Genomic DNA, 21,754 nt, shown 5'->3' with positions numbered 1-21,754 from the left:
CTCCCTGTGTCCTATTCATACTCAGGGATGGCTAGGTGTGCTCTTGTCTGCCTTCTTCCCATAATGCACCATGCTGTCTTACCCCGGTTTGCCTTCTTCCCATAATGCACCCACTGTCTTTCCCCAGCCTGCCTTCTTCCCATAATGCACCATGCTGTCTTACCCCAGCGTGCCTTCTTCCCATAATGCACCCTGCTGTCTTACCCCAGCCTGCCTTCTTCCCATAATGTCTCTCTCTCCTATTCCTACTTCGGGATGGATATGTGTAATCTTACTCTCTGTCCTATTCTTCCTTAAGGATGGCTATGTGTGCTCCTATTTTCTCCCCCCTATTCTTACGCAGGTATGGCTATGTGTGCTCTTACTCTCTCTCCAATTCCTACTCAGGGATTGCTATGGCTGCTCGTACTCTCTCTCTCTCTCATATTCTTACTCAGGGTTGGCTGTGTGCTCTTTCTCTCTCTAATTCCTACTCAGGGATGGATGGCTATGTGTGCTCTTATTCTCTCTCTCTCTTCATCTTACTCAGGGATGGTTATGTGTGCTCTTACTCTCTCTCCAATTCCAACTCAGGGTTGGCTATGTGTGCTCTTTCTCTCTCTCCTATTCTTACTCAGGGATGGCTATGTGTGCTCTTACTCTCTCTCCAATTCCAACTCAGGGTTGGCTATGTGTGCTCTTACTCTCTCTCCTATTCTTACTCATGGATGGCTATGTTTGCTCTCACTCTCTCTCTCCTATTCTTACTCTCTTGTATTCTCTCCCGGTCAGATCTGATATGTCAGACGAGTGTCATGGTGTAAGGCCCCCATTGAGGCTATCTTGTCTCCTGTCTGAGCTCCGTCTTCATACCATTTTTACCTTGTAGTTCCCATTATCAGCACTGAGTTCAGGCAGGAGATCAGACACCCTCAATGGAGCCCCTACAGTTAGCTACTTAGCACCAACAGGGAAAGAAATTAAGTCGATAATGAAAAAAGAACTATGCTAATTAAAGAATGAAGAATCCATTGGGCACAGATGCCCTACAGTGATTATTTCTCTTACGTTATCCACACATTGGTCTGAAGGTGTGTACAGATTTCTTTGTGGAATTAAATGATGAAGGACAGCAATCATTGCACTAACAAAAAGATCCAAAGGCAATCTTAACAGCTTCAATATTTATTAAATCCACAGATCCAGAGATTCTCATTGACTGGAGCCATTGGATCATCAGCATAGCCATCCATATGACCCCCCAATGCACATGCCTATGGCACTATCTGTGTCATGTGACACTGTCATGTACAGATTGATACATTGTATAAACCATTACACAATACACAAGTATCCAGAACCGTTCTCTTCCCACAATGGTACATTCTATTTCCTTCAGCATGTCAATACTTCCAGCGCCCCATCGTCCTGCAGAGCATCGCTCCCAATCAGCCTCCGGGACCTTCTTTCCCACCAAACAGCGTTCTCTTAACCCCTCCCCTGCCGAAGTCCTGAAAGGCTGCACTCATTTTCTTCCATGGTAACCAAGGTCTAATTAATCATGCTGTAATTTGAGAGGATTAATTAGTCAGAAGCCTTAACGAGCCTGTGCGGGGAGGGTGCGTACAGCAGATGTCATTCTTGTAAAGATTCGTCTCTCATTACCATCATCAGCCCAATCTTATCCCTCCACTTATTCCACCTTAATTTCCGCTCTCTTTAATGCCAACGTCTTTATCTAATTTTTCACTTGTCAAAAACTGGGGGGGGAAAAAATACTTCACGTGCCTCACTTGCAGCAAAATTTCCCAAATCTCATCCACTTCATCCCCACCCTGCCTGTAAGAAGAGATTTCTGTGTGATATTAAGGTATGGGACCTGACACTTTATACATTTATATTGCTCAGTTATTTATACATTGTAGGGAATGCAGTTGGAGGAAGAGGATATTCTGGGTGACAAAGGAAACTATTTAGTATTCAATCCAGCAGATTTCATCCATAACTGAAACATGAATTTCTGGGAACAAATGATCTTTGTAGAGAGATATCCTGGCAAGCCGAGTTCCAGGATTCCTTGGGTGACTAATGAATGCTGAAAGGGTCTTTTTACCCCCTCACCCTTTCAGATATGTATGGGAAGAGCTTGCACTCAATCCAATAGGAATTTCTAATGTACAGCCACTCCTAATAATAGAATGGTCCTTATGGGACCTCCTGTAGACCTGGAGGTGAGGTCAGGTAGACCTCTTGTCCAGTCCTCTGTGATCTTCTAACTAAATGTATCATTTTCAGTACTAAGAACACATATATAGTAGAGGATCTGAGGATGTTAGGTGGTGATAGTTCCCCTTTGTGTTCTTGACCAGGACCTAATGTGACTTCTTCTCACCAAGCTCCACCAAGGACCTGCAGACCTCACAAGGGGACCATCCAACCTTCTATATATAATAGGTGAATGATCCCTAAGATTGCTGTCACATTGGAAGATCTGCATGTATGTAATATGTTCTTGTGATTTGACCAGTGGTCGGTGACCTGTTCTTGTCCTCAATACATTGTGGTGGAGCATTTTGCACTCCTCAATGTTGGCCTGTAATTTCCAGCCTGGCCAGTACCCAATGTGACTTCTCACCAAGCTTCACCAAGGACCTGCAGACCTCACGAGAGGACCATCCAACTTTCTATAAAAAGTAGGTGAAAGATCACTAAGATTGACATCACGTTGGAAGATCTCCATGTATGTAATATGTTCTTGTGATGTGGCCAGTGATGCTTGACCTCTTCTTTTCCTTAATACGTGGTGGTGGAACATTTTGCACTCCTCGATGTTGGCCTGTAAAGTCAGACCTTGCCATTGTTCCTGGCCAGTACCTAATGTGACTTCTTCTCACCAAGTTCCAGCAAAGAACCTGCAGACCTCACGAGAAGACCATCTAACCTTCTATATATAACAGGTGAATGATCACTAAGATTGCCATCATGTTGGAAGATCTCCATGAATGTAATATGTTTCTGTGATGTGGCTAGTGGTAGTTGACCTGTTCTTGTCCTCAATACGTGGTGGTGGAACATTTTTCACCTCTCGATGTGGGCCTGTAACGTCCAGCCTGATCCTCTTCATATCCATGAAATATCTGCTTCTCTGCTCACATGACTCAGTTATTTTACATCCTTCTGGATCCCACACGTCTACTCCAATACCTTCTGCTATAACAATACAGTGGCATTGTTCTAATCAGTAATGATTCATCTTTCAAGGTGATTCTTCCATCCTCCATCTTCCTCCATTCAGATGATCCCTGGAAGCCATCAGCTGCATCTGTTTCATGTCAGAGCCATATGACTCAGCCTGGCACCTCACTCCTCATTTCACACCACCTCCACCCTAAATCTATTATTCTTTCTCTTGTGTTTAACAAATCTCTGATAAACCAATAAAAATCATAAGCTTTTTACTGGGCTACATGAATTCTAAGAGAATATGAAAGCTAAGTGAATTCAGCTGGAATTTGAAACCAGTTTGAGATTTTTTATGTTTTGACCAGTGCATTTAGCCTATAGTTGACCTTCTTCTGACCTGTATCTGACCTCCATCTAAGTTGCATTTCCATTGACTTGCATAGGGCAGAAAGCACATTTGATGAGTACAAAGGCCGCTCCATACTTATCCTGTAGGAGTTGCAGGAGATGTAGGTGACCAAGCTTTCTCTTTTCTTGGTTCTTATCTCCAACTATTACTAGAGGAATCCAAAATATTCCAACACTGCTAGGATAATATGGTACCAGCAGTTCAGTCTGAACATAGGTAAGATATTAGTTACAAAAATTTAACTTTATTGCCCCCCTCACCAGGATTTAAGAGCTTTTCTAGTCCACCCCACTGTTTAGCTGCCTGGAGCAAGAAAATCCCACAAGCCCTTGGGGTTGTATCTGTTTTTTTTGTTGATTGGCCAAGCACTGCCACATGAACTAAATCACATTTTCCTCCAGACATGAAGGTGCTGTGTATTTCCTCTGGCAAAATGAGTTAGCAGGGGGCTGAAGGAAAGGTAAGTATATATAGGGAAATAAGGCAAAGCCGTAGATTGCCCTAAATAATATACCATCAGAAGCGCTTAAGTCACAAAACTAAAACCCAATACTTTGCCCCTGGTGGAGAGATTTTCTAATTGGTAATGGGTTCTAGTTTGTCCCCTAGAAAGTTATAAAATTGCCTAGTTATTGCAAGTCAAAGATTTTATGCTATTATTGGGTTGTTTATAGTCACACTTGTCCCAGCAATCCTTCAGAGATAAGTTATCCCCAGCACTGTTCTCCGCAGGCTTTTTTAGCTGAAAGCACAACCCAGCACTTTTCAGTAACCATCCAAAAACAGACAATTACCACCCGCTTACAGCCTAAAAATATCCAGGGAGAATACTGTCCAGTGAAATGTTGAGGCTTACAGCCAATAACATGTTGTACTATAAAGTCTACTTGAGGATGTAGAGTAGACTCTCAGCTCAGCCAGAATAAAGATCTGTGCAATGAAACTAGGACCAAGCCTGTCCCCCAGGATCACCCCAGACCCAGACATTGATGAGCTTCACAAAAATTACCACTTCTGCAAATGTTAATTGAAAAATACCCGAGATGAAAACACAAGAGCAGATGGTCCCCAAAACTTGGACAACGGTAACAAAGGAATTCTGGCAAGTCAGAGAATGGAGTGGAAATCTTCTTTGGTTGTGAGACTGCAGAAAGCAAACAGCTGGTACATCATGTGCTGAGTGTAAGTCTGGAAAGGCCCGGGGGGTGCTGTCCATATACACAAGTAAGACAAATATGCGGGATAATAATGAACAGATTGTGCCCAGGGATGTGTTGATATGCAGTCATCTGGATGGGAGGATTTGTACTGTACAGCCTCCGAAATTGCTGAAAAAATTCTCATTTTAAATTCTCAGGTAACTCATTAACAGACGACGTCTTAATGCAAATTTCGAGTTCAGCTCTCTAGTGTTGACAGGCTCGCTCTTCAACATAAGAGGATGAATTAATAAGCATTACACGGAGTAGACATATCAGGAAGGGGGTCACAAAATGCCATGTTTCTAGAAATCCAATTTCTGGACAGCCCTTGGTTACAAAACTTCCTGTGCTGTAGACCAATGGCGCATGACATATTCTAGCCAGCAGGTACCTCTTGGAAGGTTTTCTACTATTTAAAGTGGACCTGTCATTGGATTTATTTTTTACGTAAGGTGCAGCATGCTTGGTAATGTCAGTGTAAGGATTCCAAGTATTATGTACCTCCGAGAAAAGCCTTTATCTAATTTTCTGTACAGAAGTAGGGTGCCATCTTTGTTTAGGTAATATGCTTGGTTGACATTATCAGGACATCATGGTGGACTATCTTCAGAGATCCAATTACATAGAAAGTCAACAGTGGTACCCAACGTCTGACCAGCAGGCACAGGAGGAATTGTATTTTGAAATACCAACCTCCACCACTTCTCTGTGGCCACTAATGCTTCAGGTGGTATGTTGGGTCACGTGGTACGATGACACGGTCACGTAAATCCTTCTATCTGTGTATTTCTTGGGTGTTCATGTCACACAGATCTGCCCACTGCACCACACAAGTAGGATTTATATGATTTCTGGGCCAGGATCCCAGTCCAGATGTCCCTAGTTGGTGCCTGAAGAAACATTGCTCTTGAAAAGGCATTGGAAGTGGGGTACTGTTGTCTGTGTGAGAGGTAATAAATACCGGGCGGACTTAGATTGGCATATTATTGAGGATGCATGGACCTTACATGAAATTATTTATCTGATGCTTAGTCCATATTTGTTTCTAGAACAGCTAGGAACTTGAAATTTAACAACTTCTATAAGGCATTTTCAGTTCTGAAACTCAAAGTATGCATCACATTAAATCCAAGAAAAAGAATACCATGCCTCCATTTCCACAAGCAAGGTCTACATTCTGCTATGAGACTAGCACATTCTGAGTCCAAATCTTGTAGGTCTGCCACACACAAAGAGACCTATGGTGCCTCCTCTTTCTGTAATGAGAGCTGAATAGGCATTGGTTTCATTGGATCGTTAAGTCAGAAGTTGCACCAGTATTGATTTCCTTGTTGTTGCAGAGCTCCAGAGAACATAGACCTGAACTGCATGAATGTCTTAAATGGTATCCAAGAACTTGAATATTATATTCATATCAGTCATATTTGTATCATATCAGTTTGTTGGTCCTTAGATGTACTGGCTCCATTAGTTTTCTGTTTTTCATATTGATAATTGTGATATTTCCTGGCTGCTTGATCCAGAAACCATAGCAGCTAAAGAGTCACAAGGACTTGCTTGGGTGTTCAGTTTGGGTTTCTTCGTAGGTGAACCTACAAACCACATATGCTAAAAAAAAAGATCTCAGGGATTGCCTAGAGCAGTCTTTCTCGACCTTTTTTAACATGGGGGAACCCCTGTTTAGGGCTCCCCTTCTATAATTCCTATATCCACAGCTCACAGTATATTAGTGTGGTGGTGGTGAGTGGGAAGAATTCCTCTTACATTGCTGGCCAGTGGGATAGCCAAAAAGATCATTGGTGTCACTTAGTATGACCTAAGAGTGACAAATTCCTCATTGCTCAAGAAAACCCCACAACCTCTGGAGGAACCATAAGATTCGTTGGAAACCTTGTGGAGAAACACTGGCAAAGAGTTAAGGCCAACAGTCGAGAGAAGACTGGAACATGGTGGAACAATGAAGAAAAAGACAATCTCATGCACACAGAGGTCAATTGTGGTAGCAGATGAGGGTAGTCGAGAAACAAACCAAAGATCAGAGCAGGCAGATGGCGTAAAGCAAAAGTTGCAACCAAAGGTAGCCACAAGTATGGGATTCGAGAGATTTACACAGGCAAATGCCAGGTACAGGTCAGGTTTTCAACAAACAAAACAGGTATATGATTCACAAAAAGCAACTTGAAGCAGGTCAGCATACAGACATTGTGTGATCTGCTCCAACGGTAAACATTACTAAGTATAGCAGTGACATTGCTGCAGTGCTGAGGAGGCAACATCTTAATACAACAAGTTTGAGCACCTCTGAATGACAGCAATGGATGCAGGCTTGATTGCTAAGAACTTAATCATCCTACCAGCTGTATGGGATTCTTGAACAGGTTGAGTTGCTTGAAACATCTATCCAAATACAAAGACGATGGAAAATGACTTAGGGGCCAGGATACATCATTTGGACCCCTGGCTGACACTTAAATTGAGCAGTTTCAGATGTCAGTTTGGTTTTTTTTGTTTTTTTTTTTTTGCAGGTAACAGTAAATAATAACATTCTTCCTAGTTTTCAACACAGATCCGGCAAAGTTTTAGGTCAGGAAGGACGGGATGGGCTGAACACCAGGTATGAAAATTCAGCTTCCATTTCCAAAGTTGCTGAAAATGTGCACCTTGCTTAACGCACGTTGGGACCCTTGGCTCCTTCTATTGCCGCACCTTCCTAAGACATTGGATTCTGCAACACTTACACCTCTGGTCTGGACTTCATCCTTATGGAACACTTTACTAACCCAGGTATACCAAGTGCCTGCCCACCAGGGCTCGGAAAACTGACAACACAGATAGAAGGAGACCTCAAAACCCTATAAGCACTCAATCATCTGCTATTCTGTGCAATGGTTGAACTGAGAATGAACTCCACACCCAATGTAGAGAAACCTAAAATCACCAAAACAGCCGAAAAACAATTTGCACACAAGAATAGACTACTAACAATCTACCACCAGGGCTGTCTGAATAATTTACAAAGCAATTCCAGGGAGCAAGTGAAAACAATTAGTGAGCAACTAATTGTAATAGCTTAAATAATTCTCAGTTTATATTAGCTAAATACATTCCAGGTGTGTGAATATAAAAGCTAGTGTGAATATAAAAGCTAAAATACAAGGTCCAGTTGGTTGGTTTCAGGAAAAAAATTCATCCTGTTCTGGACCTGGGTTCTTCATGTGTTATGAAGCTTACCTTGTAGAGGTTCCTCATGTCAGAGCTGCCCCTCCATTGACCTGATGACTGGTGGGGTAATGACAGTGGAAGACAGTACGAGTCCAAAGAACATATAAACTGGAAGTAGGGAGATCTTTGCTCTGCAGATCCTTCAGTGCAGCTTCCTCTCCAGCAAGTAATTTCATATTTCCATAGCTGGTAATAATCTTACTTTGTGATCAGAAGCTTTTTAATATTGATGAACTTTTTACATCAGGCTGTCTGTATGTGAAAGGCAGCAAAGGGTCTGCAGTATTTCTGGATCACAAGTAGGTTCGCTCCAGGATCATGAGGTTAACGAAAAAAAGCAATGGCGTCAAACAAAGCCAAACGTTGATGAAACACTAAAGTATAAGCAAGTAGACCTTACTCCAGTTCATATTGCCCCTGGATCTGGGGTTAGGCATTAGAACTTGGCTTTCCAAGGAAAAAGCAACTCAACCTTTTACTGTAAGAACGAATTTACCCAACCTTACTGTTTCTTTGTTTTTGTCCCCTATTATGTGATGAATTATGTTGCACTTTTACAAGGTGGCACAAATCCTGATTTACACCCATGAACTGACCAAGAGACTGGAAGAACTCACAAATATACATAAAGACACCATGGAATACACTGAGAGATTGCTGGAACCACAATGATGTAGAAAAGGAAATAACACCCATCATTGGACAGAGACACTGGTGGAACCACCGTGTAAGGTGCTTTGGATTCTTGGTTGCTCGTTCTTCAAGTAAATTCCAGGCCTCGGTGCTAATATTGTCACAGATTCCCGCAAATCCAGGGGATCTGTGTCCTCTTCAGTGTCACCCACCTTGCATTTCCCTGCTGCCATCACCATCTCTGCTCGGAGATCCTAGTCCCTGCTCATTTTCGGTCCAGGTCATGTGACTCCCTGGCAGCTGCCACTTTACCTGAGAGGACTAGAGTGTCCTGCAGATGCACTACACCTGCTGGCAGGCATGTGAACACCACCTGAGAATGCCTCTTCACCAGCACTCCCTCTAGCAGTGGGTTGGGAGTCTGCAGATCACAGTGACTGTCAACAGGAAGTTCCCAGGTTCTGCGCCCTGTGCATGTTCGTGCCAACTGGGCTGTTGACACACCCTACGATGTGGAATCATGACAATTTATAACTGTCATACCATTTTATGTATTGTTAGGCTTCTTGGTGATTTGGTTGAAAATAGTGCTGATCCCTATCATCATGGCTGCTCATAAATTCCATTTCTTGTGTCACCATTTTGGTTCTGTTTGGAAAACGTTTGTTATTTGACTATTATTTGAAATTTGAGGAAGTTGTGTAGTCCACCAAATGTTAGGCCTTTAATATGGGTTGGATTCACAAAAGGTTCTGTTTATTAAATATATTGGATTTTATAATCACTAGAATAAAATAGCCATGAAGAATAAATTGTGTGGTGCCAGTTTTAAAATATCATATTTTTGAGCATTGTACGGGAAAGCATTTCCACTTAAGAGTTCATGGCTCCCACTCCATAACATCTCATGGTTCATCTGTTCCAATGAGTATATATATATATATATATATATATATATATATATATATATATATATATAGAAGCAACATCTTATTCTTCTGATACACTGAAGGTAGAAGCAGGACAAGGGTACATTTTCCAAGTTTTCTTGTTTTCTATTGATCACAATTTGTTTTTTATATGGATCTTGGCTGGATAATAACTCATAAAGCTTTTGTGCCATCTAATAACAAAAGGCTATTCTTCATCAAGTGGAGTCAGCGAGTTTATATCACTCTATACTTTTTCTCCAAGGTTCCTGAACCCTTTTACTGTGGAATATTCACAAACATTTACACAACACAATTAAATGTTGATTAGCTCCTTCTAAACTTTGGAAAGTAGACTTAACTCACGTACAATAATAAGGGTCAGGACAGAAAAGATGGGGACATAAACGTTATTGCCCCCCCATCACCTCTTAAATGGTTTTGTTAACAGACCGATATTAGGTGATATTACCTTTATATCCTGGTGTACAAAAAAAAACATATATATATATATAGCTTCTGATGAGCTGGTAGGGACTACTGATATGCAGATCATGGAATTTCCTCAACTTGCCATCTTGAAAAATGTTGTGCCGACGATCCATCTTGTTTCAAGATCAGTGGGATCCAGTGGGAAGTTTGATGGGATTGATAGCCACCCATAACCATCTAACACCACCGTGCCAATAAGTAAAGGGGCTACCATTATTTATACTTACACATGTGTTAGGGTTAATGGTTTGGATACCCTATAAGTAGGAGTTATCCCTGGTATGGACCTGTGGTAGAGTATAGGTGGCTAGAGTGCAATACATCTCCATTTGAGTGCCAGCTGTTGGTAATGTATCGATGGTGGTCAAGTCAGCAAATTACACATCAAGTATATAATCCAATGCTATCATCTCATTGGCTGGTTGTCAGGAGGTAGGTTGCTTAATAATTCACCTGAATTTAGAAGGATCCTTGCAAGAAGAGGCATTATTTAGAGGAGTACAGGTAAAGTTCAGGCTTAACTGTCCTTAATGACAACTTACGCACCTTTCACGTAATAAGTTAAATCAAATATATATAAAAATAGAAAAAAAATATCTATAAGGTTCATCATGTGTATTCTGATGAGGGCAGATCATTTACAATGAGTTTAGGTTTTATTTGGTATTGCCCCCTGGCAAAACACTAATGTTGGTATGAAACGCGTTGGAATCTATCTTGAAATATGTAAACGATACTTTTGATAAAGAAAAAAGTTTGTATTATGTATTTTCTTCTAGAGGCTGTCTATATGGAGGGATCTATAGAAAGGAGTCACATTCATCTTTGTGGATTGTGGCTTGATAAGAAGCTATGGCTGTTTTATACCACCTTCAGGAATGAGAGCATGGATCATGATCAGTAGTTGGTTAATCCAAAATATACGATCATCTAACCCATAGTCACTGGGTCTATAGAGAACATTGGATCAGAAAATATGAAGTTTCAGATGAATATAAAAGTAGTGTTAGGTTATTACTGTCTCTCCCATAGTCACTGCTCAGGAAAGGTTATTTCGCGGTATCGGCCGCTTTGTTCTCTTTCAGACCATTGTTCGAAGATCCACTTCACTGCAAATTAACAATTTAACATAACTTGAATTTCTTGGATTTCTTGGATATTCTTATCAGTTGACAGCTTTGTCAAAACATTCACTTTCCAATGTTTTCTTGGTAAGGCCGCGTGTCTCAGAGAAATCAGAGGATGAGTTGTATCTTCATCGTCTCTGTAGCAGGTTTTGTCAAAGCCCTGACAAATGATTAAAAATCTACTAATATATACACAGTCATAAACTGTCAGAATCTTTGGATTATTTTACTATGCCAACAGCTGCAAAGAAAAATAAAGGCTTCTGTTTTAATGCCTAATTTTACCTTTTTTGCACAACCTAATAGATCAAAGCTTTGGCAGCCTTTTTTAGGAGACCCTCCGATTTATGAAGAACAGGGCAAAGGTCACAGAGTGACCATGATTATACGGGTGGAAAAAAGCACCCGTGTCATTCACTTCAAGTAACAATCCAACATGCACAACAAACACCTTTCTTTCAATGAACAACCACACCCTTCCGAAATTCTCATACATTTCACTCTTGATTTTTTCTTTCTCCATTACACGGCTCTCACGGCCATTTACCAACAATGTTTTTTGATAAATTATCTGTAACGTGTTATTATCCTATTATCCTACGTGGAGTTTGCTGTTCAGTTTTTAGCAGGTCAGACACCTGGGTGCAGCTTGTGGTTTATTATTAGGCAATGTAGCTCCAACCTTAAAAAAATCCAATTCCAAGTTTTCCTTTCACCTACATAGACTGAATCTTTATATCTACTCCAAGCATCTCCTTTTCTCTTCTCCATAACCCTTACATTTCATATTTACCCCAAGAATATTTACCTTCTCCCACTTCTACCATATCACCTACAGTACTCCCAATATTTATTTTCAACGCCAAGAAATGTAACAATCTCCCAATCTATTCCTCTATTCCTAAAATGTTATCACTCCAAAATTCACAGGTTTCAACCAATTCATTCCAACTCTTGCCCTATTTTCTTATATTGTGTCTGGAGCCATAACATTCTTACAACCTTTTCTTCACATCTCATATTTACCCCAAGAATATTTACCTTCCGCCACTCCTACCATATAAACTACTTCCGAAATGTATTATCCACAGCAAGATTTGTAACATTCTTCCAATCATTTCCTCTATTAATAAAATCATTTCTCCAGGATTCACAACTCTCCACCAATTCTTTTCTACTCTTGCCCCATTTTCCTGTATTGTCTCTCACTCCACACCATTCTTCCAACCCGCACCCTTACACCTATTCCCAACTTGACCCAATGAAAACACAATTTCCTTACTGGTGCAAAGCTCTTACCATCTCTCCACCCAAGTCTCACACTGTGGGGGATTTATCTTAAAACACAATATATAAATACAACGCATTACTTTGCTGTTTATTTTGATTTTGCATTTTTGGCCGCCTATATATGCTAGGATATTACCGTGTTTATGTTGGCCATTTGCCCAGATTTCTATGGAAAATTCTATTATTAAAGTGTTGACAATTTATAAAGTGGCAGAATTACATTGTTAAATGTTTTCTGGCTATTTTTAGCTGCAGGTTTTCTCCAGGAAATGTTTTTTTTTAACTACTGTGAAATTAAATACAATTTTTGGTTCATTTTAGGGGAAAAATAATACAGTTAGGGATGTATTTAAATCCCTCGAGGATATACTTGTGATAATTCTAGGATGTAAATATGGTTAGGGGCACTGGGACTGCTCCAAAACCCTATGTTGATTTGGTACTTGCATTATATTCCTGGTATCTATTCATAGTTATGGAGTATACATACATAAAACATCTGTTATATACTGAGAGATATTTGTGACTTGTTTTTCATCTGCAGATTTATTATGCTTTATGTATCATCATCTGATATGTATTATATTGCATTACTGCAAGCACTCATTGGACTTTGTTTCCCACTCCAAATCTTTTGTTACAGTCTTCTCGATATTCACTTTCTTATTCTCAGGTTCTCATTTTTCTCTTCTATGTAAATTTGAACCATCCCTTTGCAGCTTGAATTATATCAACAAGCACTAAAATATAATTAGAGCCCTCTCCTCTCCCCCCACCTTTAATCCTTGATTAAATTCCACCATTTTAGACAGATGAAGGATGGGTTAATTGAATGGGTGGAAGGAGTGCTGTGTGGGATTTTATCAGCAAACTTACCAGCAAGGTAATGGAACAGTGGTGGGCCATTTCAATTAGAAGACCTCTCCTCCAAAGAAAAGTTCAAACTGGTAATTAATATTTGGAACTGGGCTGAGCCAAATGTTTTTGCTTATGCCATGCATACACCTCAGGCAGACCAACTGTGTTCCAGTGCTGGTTTGGGTGACAATCATTTTATGTACTATACAATGAACAACATATTTACTTTGAGCTGTACATTGGCTTCATGGACTGGAGAAGCTTCTGGAACCATCCAACTTTTTGATGGTTCAAAAGCTTGCTAACTCTCCATCTCTTATCCACCATTGAAGCCATTATGAAACCATGCAAGTTGAATTGATTAAACTCCCAACGTAGTGACTGAAATATAGTCATGAAAATAATTTATCCTATTCTCTTAAAAATCTAATTTATTTTTGGTGACTTGTGGCCTCAAAGCCTATGATTCCATCCTAAAAACACTATTCCTTTTCAACACTAAGACAACAGTGTAGGAAACCCAAATTTATTAACTACTTTGTTACTTTAGCCAAGGTGTCATAGTGGGGCCCAGAAGAGCACCTGCAGGGAGTAGATGGTCCCTCAACATCTGTCATTTCCAGATAATAATCTGTCTTCCTCGCCTGCCCCCTTTACCGTTTGATCTTCCATATCTTTGTTGGTCTATCTGTCCGTTATGCTGACAATAGACATTAGGTTTCCATATTGAAACTGGCTTAATCTGCACCAACCAGGTCCAAAACACGTGGGAGGTATAGGCAAATGGTGGATGGATCAAAGACCCCCAATGTGGGAGAGACAATATAAGCATTGGTAGAAGAACTGCCAGCAAATGTAAGTCAATTGGTCACCTTGATCATTGGACAATAATTAGGAATTAGGCTTTGAAAAAGAGATTTCTTGATTGTATACTGCTCTGTTTTTGGTTACCTGTGGTCCACAAGCCTACCCCATGTCCTAAAGATAAGATTCCTTTTCGAACACAAGGACAACAATTTAGGGAATCTGAATTTATTAAGTACCAGAGCAAGCAGAGAATTGTTCTGAAACTGGCATTCCCAAAGGAGGTCTATATGTTAGGGGGTGGGAACTCTCCAAAGGGCCCTGTTACTGGTTCACTACAGGAAAATTGCCCATATTGGTCTGTTAAACAAATGAAGAATCCAATCAACCAAATGGCTTCGCTAGGGGTGTAGCTGAATCACTATCAATTAAACTTTTACTTATCTATCTTCTAGACTAACCAACATTGGACTGACTGCTTTATAAGAAGCTAGTACAAATTTATATATATTCCAAGAACTATATTAGTTGGTGAAGAAGAAAGGCGAGAGCTTCACAGGATCTTTGTAGGTGCAGTAGGACTTTATTGGTCATAATAAGAATCACTTACTGATAAATAGCCAACACGTTTCAGGGACTCATCCTTCTCCTTTCATCAGGGCGATGAAATATATACAAAAGAAAATTTGGGGGGCGGTTTTTAGGAATTTTATTGATTCATTCCAATCTCCATTAACAGACAATCTGATACACTTGCCTAATTATTCCCTTTAGGAAACCTACTGCTCTGGAATTATCCTTTTGCCATTACAAATCCTGATGAAGGTCTAATGAGCCCCTGAAATGTATTGGTTTATTGTATAATTCTTGCTCTGAACAAAAAGAGCTTCCAGGCCTGAAACAGATCATGAGACAAACTCATTTGTCTACTGCACCAGGCCCCAAGGACCTACAAGCTTCCATTGACTTCTAGGGATCTGTCTTGGATCTATATCTAAAATCACAATGTTTCACAGGGTCCAGCACCTCACCAATATTTCTATATCTGAAAACACTATACCATTGTAAGCATTCGGCTGGAGATTCAATGCTCTGCAGGACTTGGGAGATAAATCTGGTGGCTCCTGAAAAAAAAACTACAGATACTTCATCAAAGTTACTTTTCCTCTCCCTTCCCAAGTCATATTCGAATACCACAACACAACTGTGACTGATCAAACGTCAATAAAACTAGCATCCTAAAGCAATAGAAAGACACAAAGATTTAATTCACCAAGAAAAAAAATCAAACATCATGCAAAATGCCCCAAAAAAAGAAAGAAGAAAAATGTAATCAAGAAAAGACTTTGAGATCTACCTTCGTCTGGAGTGTGCTGAGATTTTCTGGATTCCTCCCGAGATTTGGAAAGGGGACCTGGAGGTCAAGGCGAAAAAAATATATATATATAAAAAAAGAAAAAAAAAAGAAAAAAAATATAAAAAAAAACAGAAAAGAAAAAAAAAGATAAAAAAAGAACCGAGGGAGAGAGAGAAAGGGGGAAAGAGAGAAAGAAAAAAAATAGATTCAAGAAAAGCTCATAAAAAACAACTTTTTTTCAAACATTTTTTCATACAAAAAAGAAAAAGCAAGTTCAGAAAATACAGTTATAAAGGTGGGGGCTGGGACGCTGAAGTCGGTTACTTTTTAGAAACCTGTTTTGTAAAAACAAAACAAAAAACCTCATTCTGAGGAATAACGACATAAAAATGGATTTTCTTGCCTTCAATAAGAAAAGCTTTATTATTAATTTATAACACTGAAGACAAATACATTCAAATGCTCCCTAAGCTGCTTTTTATAGGAACTCATAATACAAAAGTTGTATTATCCTCCATTTTATGGATCTTGAGGATCTTTACCATTTCTCTATATAACCTTTCTCTTCATTACTTATTGCCTAGGTTAATTATCTGTTCACTATTGGGCTTTATGGTTCTACACTATAACCCCTTCTATTTGCAATATATAGCCTCCTTTCACCCTCATTGGATGCATCCGTTATCGTTTCCTTATGATACGTTGTATTCTATAAAACTCTTCCAATGACTCCTTTTAAATCTTTAGTGCTCCTCCCACTGTTCTGTTATTTCCTCCCATGAGGTATTATAACCCCTCCCTGAAATTATCATTCCTATAATATTCAGTAGTCATATCCTGAAGCTTTTCCCCTTGTTTAATGGGGTCCTTCACCCACACTATCTGATTTGGGTAAGGGTGAGGGGGGTAAGCTAAGATTAAAGTTCTTCCTACATCTGCAGGCTTGTGGTAATGATTCAAAACTTTGAACTTCCTTAGCTTATCCCCTCCCCTGAGTTACATGTTGTTCCTGTCAACACTTTGTGTCATCTTGGTTTCACTATGACACAAGGAAGACAGGAAACAGAGAAAAGAGGCTGAAGGAGTTGCAATGTGTGGGATCTTAATGGCTTACCCACAGATGTAGGCATTGTTTTATACTCAGCTTCCACTTAAAATATATATTCATGGGTGGTATCTAACTCTAAAGTGCATGTAAAGTCAAACATTTGTCTGGGGTTTCCACTGTATAGAATGGCTAAAATTTATTTTTTTCCACTGAGGGGATTTGCCTTCACCCCTTTACTGGAGGAAATAAAATAAGTGAACAGAATTTCCATCTTAGACAGCTGTCATAGGAACAAGTTGCCATATCTTCCCTCACTTCATGCTCAGGTGACAACTGTAAAATTTAGGATTCATCATTTTCAATCCTGGTGACAATTGTCATCAGGATTAATAAAGAGGGTGAAGTTCCCCAGCACAAATTGTCATTACATACACTTTAGTAAAACCCCTCCTATAACTCCATGACCTGCCTCCCTATATTTTTCTTTGTCATGGACATATATGGAAAAAATTTAGATCTTTGAAGGAAAAATGGACCATTTACATACTGAAACCAGATGAGTTCATAGTCATGGTAAATTAGGATAGTCAGTAGTCCTGTTTTATAAAATATTTCCATTCTTTGCGCTTCTTTTCCAAAATGGCCTCCTTACACTTTCAAAACTTCTACGTCACCTCCGAAATAGACCATTGACCAAGGTGTCATGGTGGGGCCTCCAAGTGAACATGCAGAATAAATGGCCATTTAACATCTGCCATTTCCAGGAAATTATCTACCTGTCTTCCCCACCTGTCACCTTTACTCTTCTAACTCCCGTATCTTTGTTAGTCTAGCTGTCTGTTATGCTGGTCATTTTCTCACCGAAGGTGGCTTAATTGGCACCAGACTGAGCTAACCATGTCCAAAAAAATGTGAAGGATAAAGGAAAGTGGTGAATGGACCAAAGACCCATAGAGCATGAGAGACAAGTTAGGCAATGGTAGACGAAATGCCAGCACATGCATGTTTTTTCTTCTAGTCAACTAGTCACCCTGATTATTGGACATAGGAATGGATATCTGTTGGCCGAAAATCCTTTCTCTGGTGTGTATGGACATGTAATAAAGCTCTCCAAGACTGGAGAAGATAGATTATCATAGGTGGACTTGGGCGATCCAGCCAACTTGGAATGTATTCCTTAAATATATTTTGTTCTTAGTTGGCAAATATTTTCAATCCCGGACCAGATCCATCTTAGATTACCCAGGTTCTCTCATGATTGTCTATCTTCTCTAGTCTTAAAGATTTTTAATAAATCAGGCCTTTTGCATTCTATGTCCAAGGCTGGGTTCACACCAGGAATGTATGCTATATACCACGCGTTACATTTGCATTTGTTGTTCTTTGTTAAAGCAAGTTGAATTGCATTAGGATTTTCATCCAATGGAATGAAAGCCAAAATGCAGGTCAATTCACCAGAAAATCCGAACATTTTTCCAATGAACTGGTGTGAACAGATCCCATGGACACCAGTGTACTATATTATTTCTAATGGTCATATATGGTCCCCTCCCCAATTTGTAACCCTTTTTATATTATAATACCTTTGCCTACTCAGCCTGCTATTGTTTTTATCTGTTTCGGTCCTTTCACTGTAGGTATCTTCTGGATCTTATCTCTCCTGTTTTTTTTTTTTTCATGTGGTTTTTACTTTTTTGTCAAAGCTGAAGAGATTCACCCTTTCGGATTGCCCTGGTCTCCATTGTCAACATAAAGTGATGAGAAAGCCAAAATGGTATAGTGGTTGTTGAAACAAGAGGCGAGGGGAAATATTCCAATGAGGACACCTGTACAATGGGCATAACACTACAAGGGAGATTTTCACTACCTGTGACAGGAAATAATGGATAAATTTCCACAACTGCACATCAATGAAAAAAAAATCCAGGGAATTTAATCTTTCGATAATCAATATCCAAAACTAGAAAAACACAGGATAACGGCTTTTAAAACTGAACTCTTGAGAGAGAAAAAAATCTCCCCAATGCATTGGTTGGGTGCTAGTTTTACCTAAGAAATAAGTAAGAAGTCAAACTAACTTAATTCTTCCCTCCTGCAGACCTCCTCTGCTTATAAGACCCGTCCCCCGCAGAATTTTTTTCAGCTTCACTACCTGGCCAGTCACAACTTTGATATCCTCCTATACAACGCGGGACCCAAGGACCTAGGTTGTATTGGAGGACACCAAAGGTCCACATTCCAGAGCATCGGGAGCAGGGTAGGGGATAGGTTTATCTCTTTTCTCAACAATGTAGAAGAGAATGATTCTCCCTAGCCAACTTTTCCAATAGTAGTGGTTGGCTCTTTGCTCCTATAGGGTCTGGGTGTGCAAAAAGAGAAGTGGGTTTTCAGGGTTCAAAAGGGGCCCCCTTCATCGGGGCTTGGTATAGATGAACAAACATGTAACCAGCATGTGGCATGATCATGCTAATAACCCTTCAATTTATCAGTAGAGAACATTTCATACAGCCCTAATGAAGAGGATCCTTTGAACCCCCAAAATGTGTTGACTTCTTATGACACTAAAGAGTATGAATACAACTGAATCTGGGCTATTTACATTCTGCTTTCGGCGCTTTCCTTCTTGCACACCCTGCTTTTTATTTTTTAGGTTCCTGTTGCAGATTTTCTATTACTTCCAGTCTGTGGAGAGGAACAGGAAAAGGGGGAAATCTCCCTAGAATAGCAAAAAAACATAGAAATGAATCCTCCTCTACTCCATAGAAAGCAAGAAAAAAATAACAACCCTCCAACAATTTAATTCCCTTGGATTCTGATCTATACAAGTCTACATTTGAAATGTGCCAGCTCTATAACCACGACTGAATTCTTGTATTATTGTCTACATCTATCTGTCTCTAGTCTCCCTGTCCAGTCTTCCACCATTCCTGACCATCATCTCCTGCACTGGTATTGGATATAAATTTCTATCTCCACAAGCTTGCTATGTTTACTTTTACCAGTCCATTTTTCCTTCGCCCAGAGTTTGGTCCATTGAACCCAGGAAAGGACTGAGCTCAGGGTTATTTGATCCTTAGACCTTTACTAATAAGATATGCTGGGCTGGTGGCCCTAAGTTTCTATTTAGGCCTTCCTTAGAATAGGACAGTGGGTGACACATAGTGAACCCCATATATCTACCTTCTCCTTGTTCAGACCTTCAGTTTCAGATAGAGTCTTCCAGCACCAACTTTCTCTGTGGCTGTAAGATGTAATGGGCCCCACTGCTGAAAGCCACAACGGAAGCTGATGTTGTAAAATGAGAAGGTGGGTACAATATGGAAACCTCCAATGACAAATACCTAAAAATGCTCCTACACTGGTTGATGTTTCTTAACAGATAAAAGCTTTGAATCTATTGTAAAATCAATTGAAAATTAAGATATATCTGATTGATGTATGATCAGTATATCAATCAAAATGTGATCGGGAATGCATGTTTTATGCCCAATTAGGCACCACTTCACTCTGATTGGTTATGCTGGTTGATGGGCACTCAGCAGTTATGCCGGGTAAATTATCAAAATCAGGTGGTGCACCCAATCAAAATTGACTTGGTGGTGCACCCATTGACCAGTGTATGCCCACCTTGTGGTGTGCCACCCTGTAACACTTAACCTCCTCTATTCTCTTTTATTCACAATTTAAAAACTCTACCCTCTTTCACTGTCACAAAATGGTGATAACCCTCAGATAGATGATAAATGTACAAAATCCCTAGAAATTCTGTCCTCAAAGTCTGGTATGTTGTGGATCAATTGGCCTAAGATTTGATTTACTATTCTATGGGCTCCAGGTAAGATTTCCATTACAATATACTAAAAAATTGGCAACTTGGAGACCCCAAATCCCAATATTGATACCCATATTGGTCTGAGACCACAGGCTGTACACCTCTAAAATTCCCTGTTCCTTGACTATGTATCTGGTTTACTGTTCATAAAACCAGAATCTGTTCAATATCCATTTGGGGTTTATTGAGTATTTTATAAAATAGACCTGATTTATCAAAACCTTCCAAGACATGAGAAGATAGACTATCGTAGATGAACCTGGAATGGATCTGGTCCAAGACTAAAAACATCTGCCAACTTATACCATATGACTTTTAAGCCAGCTATGCCAGTTCTCCCATGATAGTCTATCTTCTCCAGTCTCGGAGAGCTTTAATAAATCACCCCTATCCCTAAATCGGCCCTATCTTTTCACACTTTGCTATGTCCCTATTACATCCTCATATACTGCTCAAGTTTCCCGTTGACATACAAATATCCTCAAATATCTGGCTATAAAATTTCTGCTTACATTTTTTAATCTGGCTTTGCCTATCTGAAAGATTTAAATAGTCCCTTAAAATCAACATCTTCAAAGCTTCCAATCCAGCTTCTACTGAGTAAAGAACATCTTGTATGAAATGTCTGACTGCAGATCTGCGTGCGTTTCTCTCCTAATGACAAATGTTAATGTCTTCTTTCCATATTCTAACCCAGCATATAGAACATGAAAAGTTCACTTGATGACTGACTTGTCTGACCCAAAAAGAAGAATGACTTCAGAAAATACTAGAGAAATAGAGAGGCATGGGGAGGGGGGGTAACAAAATGTAATATTCTACCTATCCGGTGGAAAAAAAGTTCCACTGTGACATGTCTTTTGGCACCTTGCCTGGTTGCCTGGTTGTTGATCAAAGTAAATGGACCTGGAAATGGAGCTGCTGACAAACTAATGTGTTAACTGCAGGTCACATTATCCAGAACTGTGCTCTGTGGACCTGTGTTAGGTATTTACAAAACAGGACCCTGCGCAACATCTCTAAAATCTGCCCCTACCTGTCCCCCCTGTCACCCACCATTCCATATCCCCCCTCCTATTGTGTGATACTTCCCTCACCTCATAGATTGTAAGCTCTTCCGTGCAGGGTCTTCTCCTCCTCCCGTGTCACTGTCTGTATCTGTCTGTACTTACAACCCCTATTTAATGTACAGCGCTGCGTAATGTGTAGGTGCTATATAAATACTGTTTAATAATAATGTTTATAATTATTTTTCTTCTTATTATTAATAATCATAATAATAATATACCAGCCGACTCCTTGTACATGCTCTTATCATCTCTCGTCTGGACTACTGTAACCTCCTCCTCTCTGGTATTCCACTAACCCGACTCTCTCCTCTACAATCTA

General features: G+C 39.9%; 1 protein-coding gene across 2 annotated transcripts in view; it reads right to left on the bottom strand.

The window, feature by feature from the left end:
* Nucleotides 1–21,754, bottom strand: part of NLGN2 (neuroligin 2) — an 87,659-nt gene that overhangs the window by 11,179 nt on the left and 54,726 nt on the right. The window contains exon 3 of one of the 2 annotated variants that reach the window (XM_072399226.1): nt 15,486–15,542. The exons of the other annotated variant lie outside the window; for it this stretch is intronic. Within the exon in view, the coding sequence (XP_072255327.1) occupies nt 15,486–15,542 (57 nt within the window). The remainder of the gene's footprint in view (nt 1–15,485; nt 15,543–21,754) is intronic. 2 annotated transcript variants of the gene reach the window in all.

This window comes from Pyxicephalus adspersus, chromosome 2 (genome assembly GCF_032062135.1).
Source record: "Pyxicephalus adspersus chromosome 2, UCB_Pads_2.0, whole genome shotgun sequence".
Taxonomy (NCBI): Eukaryota; Metazoa; Chordata; class Amphibia; order Anura; family Pyxicephalidae; genus Pyxicephalus; species Pyxicephalus adspersus.
Note: the sequence above shows the minus strand (reverse complement) of the source record. Positions and strands in the feature narration are given on the sequence as shown.